Genomic DNA, 15,839 nt, shown 5'->3' with positions numbered 1-15,839 from the left:
TGAGCATCTCCTACAGAAAAGCTCCCTCATAGACCTTGTGGGGAAAACATCCCATGGTCTTCATCAGTAGTTATAAGTAACGTTATCAGTACAATGAAAGATAATAGTGATGAAACCTGATGATCAGATACGGCTAAAAAAAGAAAACAGGAAAAACAAGGAACCTAACGTCTGTTAATTCCACTGTAATGTCTTTCCTCAAAGCTTTGCGCTGTGGCTCACACACCTCTGCAGGAAGCGCACATACAAGGAAGCCCCTCCCACTGATTGACGGGTCACGGTTGTCATGACAACAGCAAGCTCTACGGAGCCGCCTCGTTCAGCTCGGTTCAAGAGGTCCTGAAAATTGGTAAAAAGTATATATGCTAATTTTCCTCAGTAATGTTTCTGTGTTACCTAACTGACACGACATAATTTGTAAAACTATACTGTTCATACTTAATCAAAATACTCACAGAAGTCATGGAAACAAACGAGCCAACTCTACCCAGAAAAGCTAGCGCAGCAATGTTTGTTTTCATAAGGCTTTCATTTTAATTTCAATTCCTTGTGAGTTTTCATTTTCGACAATATAAGTTTGATACATGATTGGTGTTGCAGTTCGCTAGTGTACGATTTTACTCCTGTGTCTGTTCAACTTGCTAGATACTGACTAAGCTAACATCAGGACATTTAGGTTATCATCCTGTGAAGACGAGCTAAAGAAGGGGAGGCCGTCATGTCCGACCTGCTTAAAGACAAATCCCAAAGAAGAGAGAAAAGAGCAGGCAAGGCTCCTTCAGAGGGAAGCCATGGAGTCCGAGGCAAAGAAACAACTGGCAGGACTAAGGAGTGAGTGGACAATGCAAATAATATCCACCTTGTATCTTTCTTGAGTGTCTGTCATCTTTATCCTTCACATCTAACTGGCAGAGGTTACGGCTGATATTCAGAAGGCATTCCCAAAAGCCTACAGTGTGTTTGGCTTAGGAGCTCTACCAGCTCTTCTTAAATTCTAACTTATGTGGAGATCAGTGTGCACATACCATGTCCCTCTTCACGGCTGCTTCTTCGCTCTGATCATGTCTTTCAGCTCTATAAGTACTGTGTCGTGCTTAGATGAACTAGGTCATCAGGATGACAACGCTCGGATGGCTGTAACAATGGAGAACACCTACCAGCTGGGTGAGATGACATTCACCTGTATGACAAACACACTGCACCACAGCATCATCACCAACTACAGATGTGCTGTAACAGTTTAATACAACTGTGATTTGATTTTGTGTCCTTCAAGAGATTCAGCTTATTAGAATATTTGGACAATGATTCTATTTTATTTATTTTGCTTTGATAGAGTTCAGTGGTTCAGTCTTACTACAGTCTTACACTGAGGCACTGGTCCAAAATGACACTTTTTGATGCAATATTAATTGGTTTTAGTCCATCATAGCTTTCCCAAACTCAAATTAATGCATCACAATATATATTTTTTTTTTTACTAACCAAAGCAATTGCATATGAAGAAAAACCTATTTTCCAAGGTATTGTTGTCTTTGTTTTTTGGACCACAGGACCGTACAGACGCTTCCCTGTTCCTGCTGTCACAGAAATCCTGAAGGACGTACTCACCAGTTACCTCCAAGAGGAGAAATATGAAGTAGAATGGTCTCAAAAAATGACAAAAACAATATCTGAGGTAAATAAATCTGAAAAGCTCCTCCAGGTAACTCCTTTTGAATATGCTGGAATGTCTGCTCAGTCAGCTTCATTCTTTGGATTGCCCCTCGCAGGTGATAAGAGCCCGTGTGAAGGACCTCATGATTCCCCGATATAAGATTGTCGTCCTGGTCCACATCGGCCAGCTCGCCGGGCAGAGCATGCAAATCAGCAGCCGCTGTCTGTGGGATGCATCTAATGACACATTCGCCTCTTACTCCTTCAAGAACAGCTCTCTGTTTGGTGTGGCAACTGTATATGCTGTTTACTTTGAGTGATTCTTTTAAGCATTGAATAGACTCTGATAAGACACAAGACTCACTTTAGTCATGCATTTCCCACAGTTAGGAAAAGATAGAGTACTTTACCTATGCTGTATATTTTGGAATGTACAAAAAGATAAAACATGGATTTTTAGCCAAAATTCATAGTGTTTTTTTATTTGTGTTAGCATGGAAAATGAAATCACATTCACAACTTAATGTTCTGAGGACAAATATATGTATTTTAAACTAATGAGTAATTATGACAGGCTGATGATGCCCCCTTTTGGGATGTTCCCCTCTAGCAGAGCATGGAGAGGTCACTCCTTCGACAGCCTAGTTCACAGCACGCTGATATCAGAGCCTGGTTTTGGTCTCGCCAATGACGGGCCATCACCGGCACACCTGTTGTCTTCAGGTTTGGCTCTCTGCTACCTGCCAAGAGATATCAGTATCACTGTTTACCAGAAGTCAAAGCTGTTGCAATTAGGGAAATGAACAGCAAAGCTAAAAAGATGGATTGAAGTGGCTGTGTACTCACCGTCTTGCAAAGTCTCCTCTTCTCCCATCAGTCTTCTCCACCTGGATCCTCCACAGGTGAAAACCACTGCCCGCAGAAACGCCCGGCCACACAGCCTCAGTGTATTTGTGTTATCTTGAGTCTGAACCTGTACTGCAACTGCACACAACATGCACAGGAGCATCACAAGCAGGAGTTGGGATCTCATGTTGTTAATTGTCAGAAAACATCTGCCCTGATCAGCCCTTTTATGCAGACACTACAGTGATGTCACTCGCTTTCCAAAGTCTTCCTCAGGTGATTCCTGAGTAAATGGCGTATGTTATCTTTGGTAATCATCATGTGCTTTTAACAACGGATGTCTATCTATTCATTCAGGATATGTGTGGGAATCTTGGGCCATGGTATGGGCCATGAGTCACTGATTGACTACAGTTTTCAAATGTTAATGAGAAAGAATTGCTCTTTTATGTCCAAACTGCAGCATTTTTATTGCCATGGATTTAGTTAAATGTTGCCTAATGGATCGTTTGAGATATCCTTCCTACAACAAACTGAGGTGATGGCTCTCTACATAGCAACGTCGTGGAGTGTGTGCCAACTATCATGAACATAAATCAGTGATTCCAAGAAGAGACAGTTGCATTATCTGGAACACTTGTTGACAAATTGATCTGTGACATGGAATAGTATCATTACTGGCTGGGGGTGGGAGCATAATCAATATGTAATCATAATAAAAAATATGGTTGATATTATGAATGTATCCTCTGCCAAGAAGAGTGCATGCTGCAGTACAACACTCAAGATGATGACTGTTATAATGGAAATGGTATTTTCAAGTCAAGTCAGGTCTTTTGGCCTGTGTCACTGTAAAATGTTCTTTGTGGCATCTGTTGGATGAAAACATTTGTAACTTCTTGTATATTGTACAACAATATGTACATACTTTTATTCCATTTTTGACATTCATCCCTGTTCTCAAGGACCTGTAATCTACCTTGAATAAAACTTTGTGGTGCAGCATTTAGTTTTGCCAGTGTAATCAGCATTACAGTCTGGACATGTGAAGTTACAGAATGCACAGAACTTTTAAATGTAAAGTATGAATTTTTCTATGCATTCCATATTGCTATGAACTTGACAGATTCGATTCTTCTGAATTGTTGACAGAGATATTTTCAGGATTTATTCTCCAGTCTTTCCAGGAACTGGTAACTGGATCAATATTATAAACGCTGATTGAAAAGCCTGAAAAAGCTTATGCCTCTTTTCTTTTTTAACTTGATTCCTATTTCCATTTTTATTTAATTTATACAGCATTTAGACAACTTTTTAAGAGTCAAAAACATTTCACATATATCTAGAGCACATCAATACATTGGATTTCAATGAATTAGATGTAATGATATGGCTTTGTTTCAATCTATGCGTTAAATTTAATTATTGTGCTATATTAACATAATATAACATAACGAACATAATAACACATGGATGTCACAGCAGGATTCATGCGTTTGAAACATTGTGCGCTTGATACTGCAGGTGGGCGGGGCTCTACATCCGGGAACTGCCGCTGACCCCTGACGTGACCCTGCAGGATTGCAAACATGGCGGAGGTAAGAAAGTGAAATAAATATTAGGAAAAATAATTTTATACCGCAAGATAGTTGGTTCAGTCGAGTGTGTACATCGTTTGTGTGTTGTAGCTTTACTACATGAAATTAAGACCCCGCTGTTTGCGATGCTAGATAATAGCCATTTTTGGACACAGGCATGTTTAGGAAACTTCGAGTTTAGCTAACGTTAGCTCCGCTAGCCCTGACGGAAGGTAGCTGCGGTGTTAGCGATGCTACTTGGCGGTTTTGTTTAAGAATACTTTACTATCTTTATTCACGTTTTAATCAGATATGTAGCGACAGTTTCATGGCTAGAGGTATTTTGTGTGTTGTTTCTTGCATTGTATGGAGGCGGTTGATGCCAAGCTTAACTTGTACGCGTTAGCTAAATATATATAGGAGGATTGACTTGTAATTTGTAATGTAAGTTAGCCAGTTGAGTAAATCCACCCAGTAAGCAGTCGCCTGTTGTGGCTAACTGCGACTGAAGGCGGGCGGTAAACACCATTGTTAGTTACCTATGGTATTCGTAGTGTTGAGATGCAGCCAAAATGTTCCCACAGGAAGTGGTGACAGTCTTCTTTGTTTCTTCTCGTGTTAAACTGCAGTCAGCTTTTAGTTCACGGGGTCGGGCGCGCTTTTTCTGAACTCCCGTTTCTGTTTCCCGGTCAGAGCAACTTCTGTATGTCAACTTGGAAACTGCAGCGGCGCGTTTGTGATTGTACTTTCAATGATATATCTGCCTCTGAAGCTGTTCTTTAACTTTATTTATGTTGCTCTTTTCTGTTTTCCAGCCCTCCCTCGGGAATTCGAGCCCAGGTACGTAAAGTTGGAGCCTTTTTGTGATCGCTTTGGGTGTATGACAGGTCTGAAATCTGTTGTCAAAACGTCTGTGTTATATATAATATGTTGTTTAAAAGGACAATTTTGGTCAAAATGGAAGGGAAGCAAATCAGCTCCACCAAAATCCAAAACACTGGATTGAAACCTGCTATTATTCCCAAACTGATAGCGACTCTTAAAGACCTGTATCATAAGAAATTATTTGATTGTTCTTATATTATTATTATTATTATCAACAACAACAATACAGAATAATACTTATTTTTATATTATACATTTTCTGATGGTTTGTAAACAACAGTTAAGTCTGTAAACAGTCGTAAAACGTGTTTTTTAATGATGAGTATGTGAAAAACAAAGTATGTTTTTTCCAATCCCTTTCATATCTCTAAATGTATGTGGTCATTGTTTGACACACCGTAAATCTGATTACTTTATGATAATGGTAGATTGAAAAGATTTTTGCACCTGTGTGATGAAGTGAAGTACTTCACTTGTTTTTTGGCAGTTTTTGCCAAAGTAGAAATCCCCATCAGGGTATTTTATCTGTAAGAGGTTTAGTTGCATTTTTACCAAATGTATGATGTGTGTGTGTGTGTGTGTGTGTGTGTGTGTGTGTGTGTGTGTGTGTGTGTGTGTGTGTGTGTGTGTGTGTATGCATGTATGTATGTATGTATGTGTATACCTATATATCTGTAATCCACATGCTTATCCAAACAGAACATACTCTTCAATTCTTTAAAAATGCTTATCGGATTTGTTCATAATAATTACGTGGAGTAAATGTTTTCATTCAGTCTATTAATTTGCAATATCACTTTAATTTTTTGGGGTTATTTTTCCAGGAGGTTCAGCAGGTTCCGATGACCATGATTTCGACCCATCAGCAGACATCCTTGTCCATGACTTTGATGATGAACGCACCCTGGAGGAAGAGGAAATGTTGGAGGCAGCAGATGAGACCAATGCCAACGAGATTGAAGACCTCGCACGGGTGAGTTTCAGGTTTTGAGCTCACGTTTGGTTTTGTCAGCCCTGTTTGGAGATAAACTTTGCTGTGTAGCTCAGCATGTAAACAGTCCATTCACTGGCAATCAATGGCAAGCAGCAGTCCTGAATTTTGAATTTTGTTCATTTAAATTTAGATAAAAATAATTCTTTTAGGCATCAGATTGTTAGATGTAAGTTCAATTCATTGTACAGTTTAGAAAACTGTTCTTTCACTTTTCTTTCAACAGGAGGGTGAGATGCCCATTCATGAGCTGCTGAATCTGTACGGTTATGGCAGCGGTTCACCAGCAGATGAGGATGAGGAAGAGGAGGAAGAACCTGAGGAAGAAGAGGATGATGATGAAGAGGATGAGGAAGAGGACCTAGACAATGATGAAAGCAGCAGAAGTACTGGCGAGTTGAAAAGAAATGAAGTATGTTGGTATTTCTTCAGTCTCCTGACACTGATATGGTTTCCATAATGTTAATATCTGTAACTGTCTGCAACCTTTTTGTGTGTGTGTTCATGTGTTTTCAGGGTGAGGGTGTTAAGAACTCATCAGGACAAGGGGATGAGGCCCAGGCGACCTCTGAGGGTCGCACACGCTCAGTGCGGTCCCTCGGCACAGCAGAACTTATTCGCCCTCAGAAACTCAAGTACTTTGAAAGTATGTGCCACCTCACCTTATTTTCTTTTTCTTCTTCCCTCTTGTTGCAACTAAATTGTATGTATTGATTTGTGTTTGAAAACGCTGCTGATGGTCTGATTACATTTATTGTTCATTCATTGTGTCGCAGGTAATAATGATGCAGAGGAGGAGTCTGATGAAGATGAGGACTACATTCCATCTGAAGACTGGAAAAAGGTATACATGAACTTCATTTATCAGAGTGTGAGACACTTGTTCTGTCAGGTCACAGTTGGATTTACACACACTGCTAAAAACAGTTGTCAGAACAAAAAACATGGTTTGTTGTAAATTCTGAAGAACTTGCACAGATGAATTTAAGTACAGAGTTCCTCCTGTGACGTCAGGATTTGCATCATGAGCAGTGCCAGTTCCTTTTGACTGACAGTTACGGATACTATGATGGAATTGGCTTCAAATATACTGTGACCCCACTGCAGAATTACAGCACTGAACTTCTTCAACAGAGTTAACTTTTCTTAAAGGAACAATCAGGGATATTTAAAAAGGAAGAATATATTCACAAAAATTTTAATGTGTGCTAAAAATTGTATAAACCGTAGTTGAAATTGGACCCCTGTCTGTTTTGTGTGGTGCGAGCAGGTTTCAGATTTGTAAGTAATTATCAGCCCATCTACACTCCGCCTAAACTGTGTGCTTATTCCCAACAGGAAATCATGGTGGGCTCCATGTATCAAGCAGAAACCCCTGTTGGTCTGTGTAAATATAAAGACAATGAAAAAGGTATGCTGGCTGTTTGTTGTCTCACTGTCAACATCTGCATATTTAAGCTGGAACATGATGTATCCTTCTGGGTCCAAAAGAACTAAAGATGGTACAGCAGACTAAAGGCTGACGCCACATTTCCTGTCCGCCATTCATTTTTCTTGTAGTTTATGAAAATGATGACCAGTTGTTGTGGAACCCCGAGTGTCTTCCTGAAGGCAAAGTGGTGGAGTTCTTGACGGAGGCATCAAGGCGGACAGGCGAGGAGAAGGGAGTGGATGCAATCCCAGAGGGATCCCATATCAAAGACAATGAACAGGTGAGAGCATTACATCTGTAGCCTGTATATCTGTTAGTCTTTTCCTGGGTCTGTTGACAATAAGAAAAGCTGTGCTTTAAGTGAAAGGAGTTGTGATCGTGCTGTCTTACATGTTTGTCTGTCTCCCTGTAGGCTTTGTATGAGCTGGTGAAATGTGACTTTGACACAGAGGAAGCTTTAAGAAGACTTAGGTTTAATGTAAAAGCAGCCAGAGGTAAGTAGACAGTAAGGTCCTTCACGTATTCACCTTCAGTCTTGTCTGATATAGCGTGTTTGGTGTGATATGGCACTCTGTGCTTGGAGTCTTATTTTCAGGGTGGTCTTGCAGATGTGAGATTAACACTTGTTCTCTCTGTGACAGAGGAGCTATCTGTCTGGACTGAAGAGGAATGTAGAAATTTTGAACAAGGACTAAAAGCTTATGGGAAAGACTTTCATTTAATACAGGCCAACAAGGTAAGAGAAGTGTTTCAGAGGCACATGAACCGTTTGTGCTTAATATGTCATGAGCATGTATTGATAACATTAAAATGATTTGGATTTGGATGAACTTGTTAACTTAATGTTTGTGTGTTTGTTGTCATGTGGCTGTTGGATGCTCAGGGTTGGAATTGGCTGCATTTCAACCTTGTTGCATTTTGAGACAAATCAAATTTCTTTGTTTTTACACACAAATGTCTGTAGACGATATGACCAAAGAAATAATTTGATTTGTCTCTTATTTGAAATTGTACTGAATCAATCTCTTCAGACGATGGTAATAATGGTTATTTCATGTCTGCTGAATTAAATCTTTCAGGTGAGAACTAGGTCTGTAGGAGAATGTGTGGCCTTTTATTACATGTGGAAGAAGTCTGAGCGTTATGATTTCTTTGCACAGCAAACCAGACTTGGGAAAAGGAAATACAACCTTCACCCTGGTGTCACGTAAGTTTTTCAAAAAACATATGTTGTATGTTTTCCTACAATAGACTTTATTCATGGAATAAATGGCTCTCTTATTTCAGGTTAATGTGTTTGTGTAATATGTTTGGCGTTTCTAATATTCCTAAAGATGTTTCATGATTCAGAAGCAAAATACAAACATCAAACGTACGGATGTAAACAGATTGTCAGATTGTCGGCCGCTGGTGTGTCCTCTTTGCAGACACATTATACACAAAGCTTTGTTCAAACAGATCTTAAATTAGTGAAATATAATGTGTTTGCCTTTTTAGAAAACAAACAATAACAGATGTCAATGGCATGTGAGTCTGATGTGCTGTACAAAGGCAAGCCAGACCACTGGGGAGGCAGTTCTAACCACATTAGTAAAAACTATAATTTCTGGGTGTATTATAATATTAATGTACTGCCAAGGGAATGCAACGACAGTGAAGCCAGAATGAAATCTAAGATAAAACTATCACATCTAGACCTAAACTGGCCTGTAAGGATGGATTTTTAAAAATAAGTGATTGAGTGAAAAGAGCTTTCATCATTGGTCCTTATGGAAAACCTAGCGTCATAACTGGTGATAGCACCTCAACAACAAGGTTAGAAAAAAATGTGTCTAACAGCTTGCGTGCTGCTGTGTGTCCTCAGAGACTACATGGACAGATTACTGGATGAGACTGAGAGCGTGACGTCCAGCAGGGCGGCGTCGCCTCCTCCCACCACCTCCAGCAGCAGCGCCAGCCACTCGGAGAAGGAAGACAGCAGCAGTCAGAACGGTGAGCGGATGGATGTGAAGTACTTATCAGAGTGCACACAAACGGTTATTAAAGACACCTTTCATCTGAAAGTCTAAACCAAGACCTCAGGGGAATGTAATTAGACTAATGTGAGAACCTGGTCGAGTCAATCTGAAACATCTACACGGCTAGATTTTACCACAGTTTCTGTGTTTTTCATGTTTTTATGGTTTCAAACCACTGACTTCTCACTGATCTTTGGCAGGTATCGCAAGCCACAATTCCAGCCACCCAGTGGAGGGCGCTCAGTTGCCTCCAGCTAACCAAGTCAAACCTGAGTCAGTTCAGTCCAACGGTCCCTCCCATCCGGCGGTGGAGGCTCCTCCTCCCATTTCAGACAACAACTCCAACGGCTGCAGCCAGCCCAGCGCGCCCAGCCACGACCGAAATGGCTCTCTGGAGCCTCCGCTGGACCACAGAGACACGGCAACAGCACACGAAAGGCCGGCCAAGAGATGCAGGACAGAGGCAGAACCCGTGGGCCAAAGTGAGGTGGAGCCATCCAGAACGCAGGAGAACTAAAGGATCCAGAGTTCAGAGAGGCTGACTGACAGATGCTGAACTGGGGTGAAAAAATAGTCCCCGTGTTCCCACTTATGGGCAGAGGTGAGGGGTGATGAGGAAGATGAGCCCCTCTTGGCCCGTGAGTGCAGTATCTCCTGAGAGCAAAGACTCACCTTAGATAAGGTCAAAGGTCACTGAGAGTCACACCTTGAAGAACACAGCCAACCAAACTGCAGCTGGTCCTCCAGAAAGGGGCAGCGGACCCCCACCCACCCATCTCCCCATCCCTCCAACACATTCATGTACTGACTGCCTGCAAAGCTCATTCCAAAGTACCACGGCTCCATGTCACGTCCTGCAGAACACCTTCTACCCATCATCTTTGCTCCCTCTCCAGAGACTGACTGACAAAATTTTGCCAAGAATTTCCTTTTTCTATTTGTACTCAAAGAAAAGAAATCACCCGCGATATTTTTTTACGCAAGAGATATTTATATTTTTTAACAAAAGAAAACTATGATGGGTAAGTGCTGTCGAAGCTATTTGATGAAACGGGGGACGTGGTTTCAACGATTCTGTGCTGACCTTGTCAAAAAGAGGCAAAGTAGGCAAACACAAGACGAGTGAGGCCGCCGCCACCGCCGGCCCTCTGTAGTTGCACTTTGATTGTATGTTCCTCACCTTTATCAATAAGGAGTGGCGTCGAAACCCAGCAGAACTCCACTTTCACTCCTTCACTTCCGAACCCGCTCCGGCCTCGATCATGGTTGTCTGTTGGATTCTGATGAATAAACCGATGGGTTCGTCCCCCCGCGAGTTTGTTTGTGTAAAGCAGCTGACATCAGTGATGTCCTGTATTATAACTCATCATGTAGAAGACGGCTGTATTTTTGGATTTTCATGGTCAGTGCTTTGCTCAACGCTTTGTTTTTACTAGACAGAATGTCCGTGATTTTTAATGTAAAGTTTGTATAGATTTCTTACCTTGAGCAGTTGGTACATTTTTGATAACTGTCTGTTTCTGTCTGTATTTTCTGGTCTTCCTTATAGGCCGTGCTTTTTGTTGAGAGATCGTTTGCCTGTGTTGCTCTGAGATGGATGTAATTAAAAAAGTAGCCATTCCTCTTTCCCTCTCTGTTTGGCAGCACTTCCTATTCCCGTGCGAACCCGCTCAATCTGAAATGTCTGTCGCAGAGAGCCTCGTCTTCTGTGCGTTCAAGAGAGAAAGGCCCACGTTGTGGTTGAGTGTGCAGCTTGCCTTTGGTTTAAAACCTCTGCTGACTCGAAGTGTTCTGTTCCAGTTGTCCACTGTCTTTCCTCAGTGGACATCCAGCAGTTAAACGGAGCAGGCTGAGGCGGGTGTGTGAGCTGGAAGACCTTCGTTTGTTTTGGTACCTTAGCTGTTCAGCTTAATACTTAGGTGTTTTACTTTGTACTCCAGCTTTGAACTTACATTCACAGATTTAAGATAAGTTTGTCTCAAATAATGTTGATCCATGTAGTCTTTTCTTTCCCTTTGTTGACAAGTGATGTCTTGTTTTTTTTTTTTTCCTCTGTAAATGACGACATGAATAAAAACTGTATTCCGAGACCTGGCTATGAATGGAATAACATTGGCTATATTTAATAAATGTATTAATGAGTCCGAGTTGTTGCATTGTCAGTTTTCAAACTCGAATGCAGTACAAAGCCGACACTTCTCAGTTTGACTTCGTAATTCCTTTTTACAACCCCAGCTCCCTAAAAGTTGGGATGCTGCGTAACACATACAACAATGTGATCATTTTTTAATCCTTTTTGACCTAATCAACTGAAAACAGCACAAAGACAATTTATTGAATGTTTTACTTCATCAGTTTCATTGATTTTTATAAATATCTGCAGCAACATGTTTCAAACACATTGATACAGGAGCAACTAAAGACTGGGAAAGATATGGAATGCCTCAAAAACACCTGTTTGGATCATTCCACAGGTAAACAGGCTCAGTGGTAACAGGTGATAGTGTCATGATGGCCACTTCCAACTAAGCTTCATTTCAGATGAATCTGACGAAGTAGACTGGCTTGTGTCTCCTTTTTCTAACACAGTATTTGTGTTAAACTCGAATCAGTTAAAGCCAGCATGGAGGAACGGGAATATTCAGTCTAAACTCTGCTTTACTTTTCTTGATTGTCAAATAGAAAAATTGCATTTAATCAGCAAATTAAAATTGTAAAAACTTAAGGCACTTTGTCTTAATCACAGATTCAAAAGTTGATCAAACTTTCTATGATTGCAGCGAAAATGTGTGTGGACAAAACAAAGACTTGTTTGTGGAACATTTAAACGGCCTGGTTTAAAAACAGATGTCTCCACGTTCAGGACGCAGGTCTTCAGTGTCGGCTCGGGACTCTGGTTTAAGCCTTTTCTGTTAAATGTGATGCAAAACATTTCAGTAACCTGAAGCATGTTCAGTTTATGCCCCCCCCCCCCCCCACACACACACACACACATAAAAAACTGAGGAAAACTTGACAAAGTTTTAGATTCTTACTCGTTTGCTCCTGTGTGAAGGTGATGTAGGAGTACACCAGGCTCCCAGCAATGCTGTGGGACATACACATGACAAAATGTGTTCCTGCACAGAAAACACCAGCTCCCATCAGCACGACCGAACTGCTGCTTGTCTTACCTGATGTTTAGACCTATGAAGTTAGTCCATGTGAATATGTAGTCTCCACCGAACACCATTCCAACGTAGGTCACGAGGATATTCTGCAGGAATCACGGACAGAGTCACGCACACGTTCTGCACTCGTCAATCTTGTCAGCGCGCAGAGGGCGGCAGCGGCGCGAAGCGACTTACCTTAATGCAGCCCACGATGGAGGTGGTGAGTGCCGAGTTGTACTGCGTGGATAGCATGATGGAGTACATTAAAATGAAGCTGCACAACACAGTGAAGAGAATTAGACAAGGGCAGCCATGTGGGATATTATCTATCAATGAATTATGGATCTAGAGTTTACCCCATGACACAGGAGAGCAGAAACTGCACAACGAAGAGCAGATCAGACCATCCTTTATACTCCAACGCCTACACACACACACACACACACACACACACACACACACACACACACACACACACACACACACACACACACACACACACACACACACACACACACACACACACACACAGTGGAGATTCTCAGCACTAACTCTAGCTGTAAATTCTATTTATCAACTTGTGTGTAAAAGCCTACCGTTTGCAAATCCCCTGAGTAGTAAGCATATGCTATAGTGGGGAAAATCATGCTTAAAGCGTTGTAGTACAGGAGGCCATATTTGCCCAGCTCCTGTGGGAACAGCAGCGTACAGTGTTATCCTTCATGACATGATGCAGCACAGACGCATCGCTCACTGTGAGGGAGCACGATTAGCAGCTCTGCTCACCTTGGAATCCAGTTTCTGCTTCACATACGCCCCGCTGGCCGCTGTCAGAGCATTATTCAGCATTATGAATACGTATCCCTCAAGGTCAAAAGCTAAATCAGAGCTACCGAACACAAAACATGTCAGAGAGTGAGATGCAGGCTCACGCACGGCGCCTGTAAACTGGATATGTCAGTGTGCGTGCATGACGCCGGCTCACCTGGCTGCAATAAAAGCACCAAAGATCATAGTGAACACTGTGAGTTTAACCGCTGTAGAGAAAGTCTTTCTGTGAGTGGAGGAAAAGGCGTCATCATTCATTTGCAGGTGGAAGAATGTTCTTGTTAAATGATGCTGATGAAACATGTGAAGCTTAACTTACTTCAGCAAGAATCCCTCAAACACCATGGTGAGAAAAATACCGAACCTCCTCAGAACTGTAAACATGGGCAAACTAGGAGAAAGGAGAACATGCTCTGTTTTGCTGTTTCATATTAAGGAAGTTGTCTTTCATAACGTATAAAAATGTGGCAATTCATAGAGGTGCTAACTTGAGTCGTTGTGTCCCGAACAGGCCCGATATTTGATTCCCGACATACAGCAGAGGCAGTGGAAACATCTGGAAAGACACACAAAAGCAGCAGATGTGATCTTCAGTGAGGTTCTTCCCATCATCGTGTTCTTCAGTCCACTTCACAGTCTCACCTTGCGTGGTATACTCAAATCCAAATCTGGAAATGAGATCACACCCCACATCTTCCCGGTCCTCAGAACTACAATGGTCGCCAGCATCTGCAGAGTTATTGAAGCAAGGACACGATCAGGCTACGTTCAGGTCAACGGGAAGCGTCTGCGACTCCACTTGAGACAAAACTTACTTGGCCGATTCCGACACATGTTGACGATGGGAATCTGTAAAACATGCAGAGAGTGGCACGGATGAGGAAAACTAGTCAATAATGGAAATATTCAACAACATTAGCTGTAGCTCAGCCTCGGGGTCACCTCCCTCAGTCATATTTCTGCAAATTTGATGACATGAGGAGGAGATCTCCACTTACAAACATGTCATGCAAGTGGGGTTTTGGGGGCTGATTCTGATATTTAGCCCACATTTAACCGTTTTTAGGCTAAATAGGAAAAAAAAAGGATTTTGCATATTTTCTAGTTTGACTGAGATACTTGTACTTTACCTGAGGTACTTTCATAGATGCTACTTTATACTTCCACTCCACTCCATGTCAGGGACAGATACTGTGCTGTGCAACTGTTTCACAATGTAGTTCATTAATAATAATAATAATAATAATAATAATAATAATAATAATAATAATAATAATACAATTTTAGGACATACATCAGTATATAACACTGACAATGATCATTCTGCTGCATTATAAATATCTTCACTTTCAATCATTTAAAGCAAAACTGTGTAAGAGTTGCTGATTAACAGCCACTGTATCCATAAGAATAATATGTATGAATGAATATTCTTCCATCCCTGAAAACATAAAATATGAATTCTGGGGAATTTGCACTAAGTGCTCAGTAAATTGAACAGAGTGTTGTTGCAGGCTGGTCTAAACTTGTAGGTGAGGGGTGCTTTGGAGTTCCGCCCCTCTGTCCAGAGTGTAGACACAGTCCAGCCCAGATTGAGGAAGACAAACCTCTTCTGGAAGTATGAACACAGTCTGAATCTCCAGAGTTTGTCTGCTCCATACTTCATGTTCCCATCATTAAAACTGCCACTCTGAACCCTGCTGTCATGGCTGACACACAGGTGGCCACCTGTCTGACATGAAGCTTTTACTTAGTACGCTGCTTGTACTTTGTACCTTTACCTGTAGTTGGTGAGGACGCTTTTGTTGACCACAACGATGAAAAATGAACTGACTCCGTAAAATCCCGCAGCGAAAAGTTTCCGCAACAGCTCGGAGCTGTCACCGGATGTGGCTCTTACGGTCTTGGAGGACGCTCCTTTGGATGATAAGTTTCTGTGGCCGCGTTCATGTCGACGTTTATGAAGTTCTGCCATCACTCAGCCGGAAGCCTCAGTCACCCTGCGCATGCGCACAACAATCAAACCTCAGTGAAGCGGAACTCTGCCGACGATAACGGAAATTAAGAGAAGTTACACATCTTGATCCAACTACAGACTTCCAACAGTCAGGAATATTTAGCATTAAGTTAGCTTCAAATTGTTTTAAGACTTCATCTCAAATGTTAAATAAAAAGCAGACAACCACAGAAATACCATCTGACCTCTAATTTAAATTGTACTTGACATAAAAAACATATAATGGAGTAAATACTTTTGATTTATTTTAATGTTTACTGATGAAAAGGTTCCCGGGACAGCCTCAATTGTTTAGCCTAATGTCGCACAGTATCAGTTTGACACTAGGCCAAATTTCACTCCAGAACTAAATATTAAGCCAAAAACTTAGTAATATTAAAGTTACATTAACAGACAATGCACAATATACATGAATGACCGCCAGTCAAGGCTTAGTT

General features: G+C 41.4%; 3 protein-coding genes across 4 annotated transcripts; 2 read left to right on the top strand and 1 right to left on the bottom strand.

Moving 5' to 3' along the window:
• Window positions 1–204: 204 nt before the first annotated feature.
• Window positions 205–3,507, top strand: dynlt5 (dynein light chain Tctex-type family member 5). The gene is made up of 5 exons (XM_070973795.1): window positions 205–349; window positions 646–831; window positions 1,073–1,164; window positions 1,554–1,678; window positions 1,773–3,507. The coding sequence occupies exons 2-5, from the start codon at window positions 719–721 to the stop codon at window positions 1,974–1,976; spliced, it is 534 nt and encodes a 177-aa protein (XP_070829896.1). The 5' UTR covers window positions 205–349; window positions 646–718; the 3' UTR covers window positions 1,977–3,507.
• Window positions 3,508–4,056: 549 nt separating this feature from the next.
• Window positions 4,057–11,548, top strand: mier1b (mesoderm induction early response 1b, transcriptional regulator). 2 transcript variants are annotated; one of them, XM_070974667.1, is made up of 13 exons: window positions 4,057–4,100; window positions 4,895–4,919; window positions 5,789–5,937; window positions 6,182–6,367; window positions 6,472–6,601; window positions 6,732–6,799; window positions 7,294–7,366; window positions 7,516–7,667; window positions 7,800–7,881; window positions 8,029–8,123; window positions 8,467–8,594; window positions 9,252–9,379; window positions 9,606–11,548. In XM_070974667.1, exons 1-13 carry the CDS (start codon window positions 4,092–4,094, stop codon window positions 9,920–9,922), a joined length of 1,542 nt encoding a protein of 513 aa, XP_070830768.1. In that variant the 5' UTR covers window positions 4,057–4,091; the 3' UTR covers window positions 9,923–11,548. The 2 variants fall into 2 exon arrangements, with proteins under 2 accessions (XP_070830768.1, XP_070830769.1); XM_070974668.1 differs by having other exon boundaries at window positions 4,064–4,100; window positions 8,548–8,594.
• Window positions 11,549–11,730: 182 nt separating this feature from the next.
• LOC139338964 (nucleotide sugar transporter SLC35D2-like) lies at window positions 11,731–15,461 on the bottom strand. The gene is made up of 13 exons (XM_070974340.1): window positions 15,167–15,461; window positions 14,201–14,234; window positions 14,028–14,114; window positions 13,874–13,941; window positions 13,705–13,776; window positions 13,543–13,611; window positions 13,344–13,446; window positions 13,154–13,246; window positions 12,914–12,981; window positions 12,753–12,831; window positions 12,579–12,661; window positions 12,441–12,493; window positions 11,731–12,314 (listed from the first exon to the last, which is right to left on the bottom strand). Exons 1-13 carry the CDS (start codon window positions 15,358–15,360, stop codon window positions 12,304–12,306), a joined length of 1,014 nt encoding a protein of 337 aa, XP_070830441.1. The 5' UTR covers window positions 15,361–15,461; the 3' UTR covers window positions 11,731–12,303.
• Between the last annotated feature and the right edge of the window lie 378 nt (window positions 15,462–15,839).

Source organism: Chaetodon trifascialis, chromosome 11, assembly GCF_039877785.1.
Source record: "Chaetodon trifascialis isolate fChaTrf1 chromosome 11, fChaTrf1.hap1, whole genome shotgun sequence".
Taxonomy (NCBI): Eukaryota; Metazoa; Chordata; class Actinopteri; order Chaetodontiformes; family Chaetodontidae; genus Chaetodon; species Chaetodon trifascialis.
The sequence above is the reverse complement of the archived record's forward strand: the minus strand, read 5'-3'. Positions and strand labels throughout refer to the sequence as shown.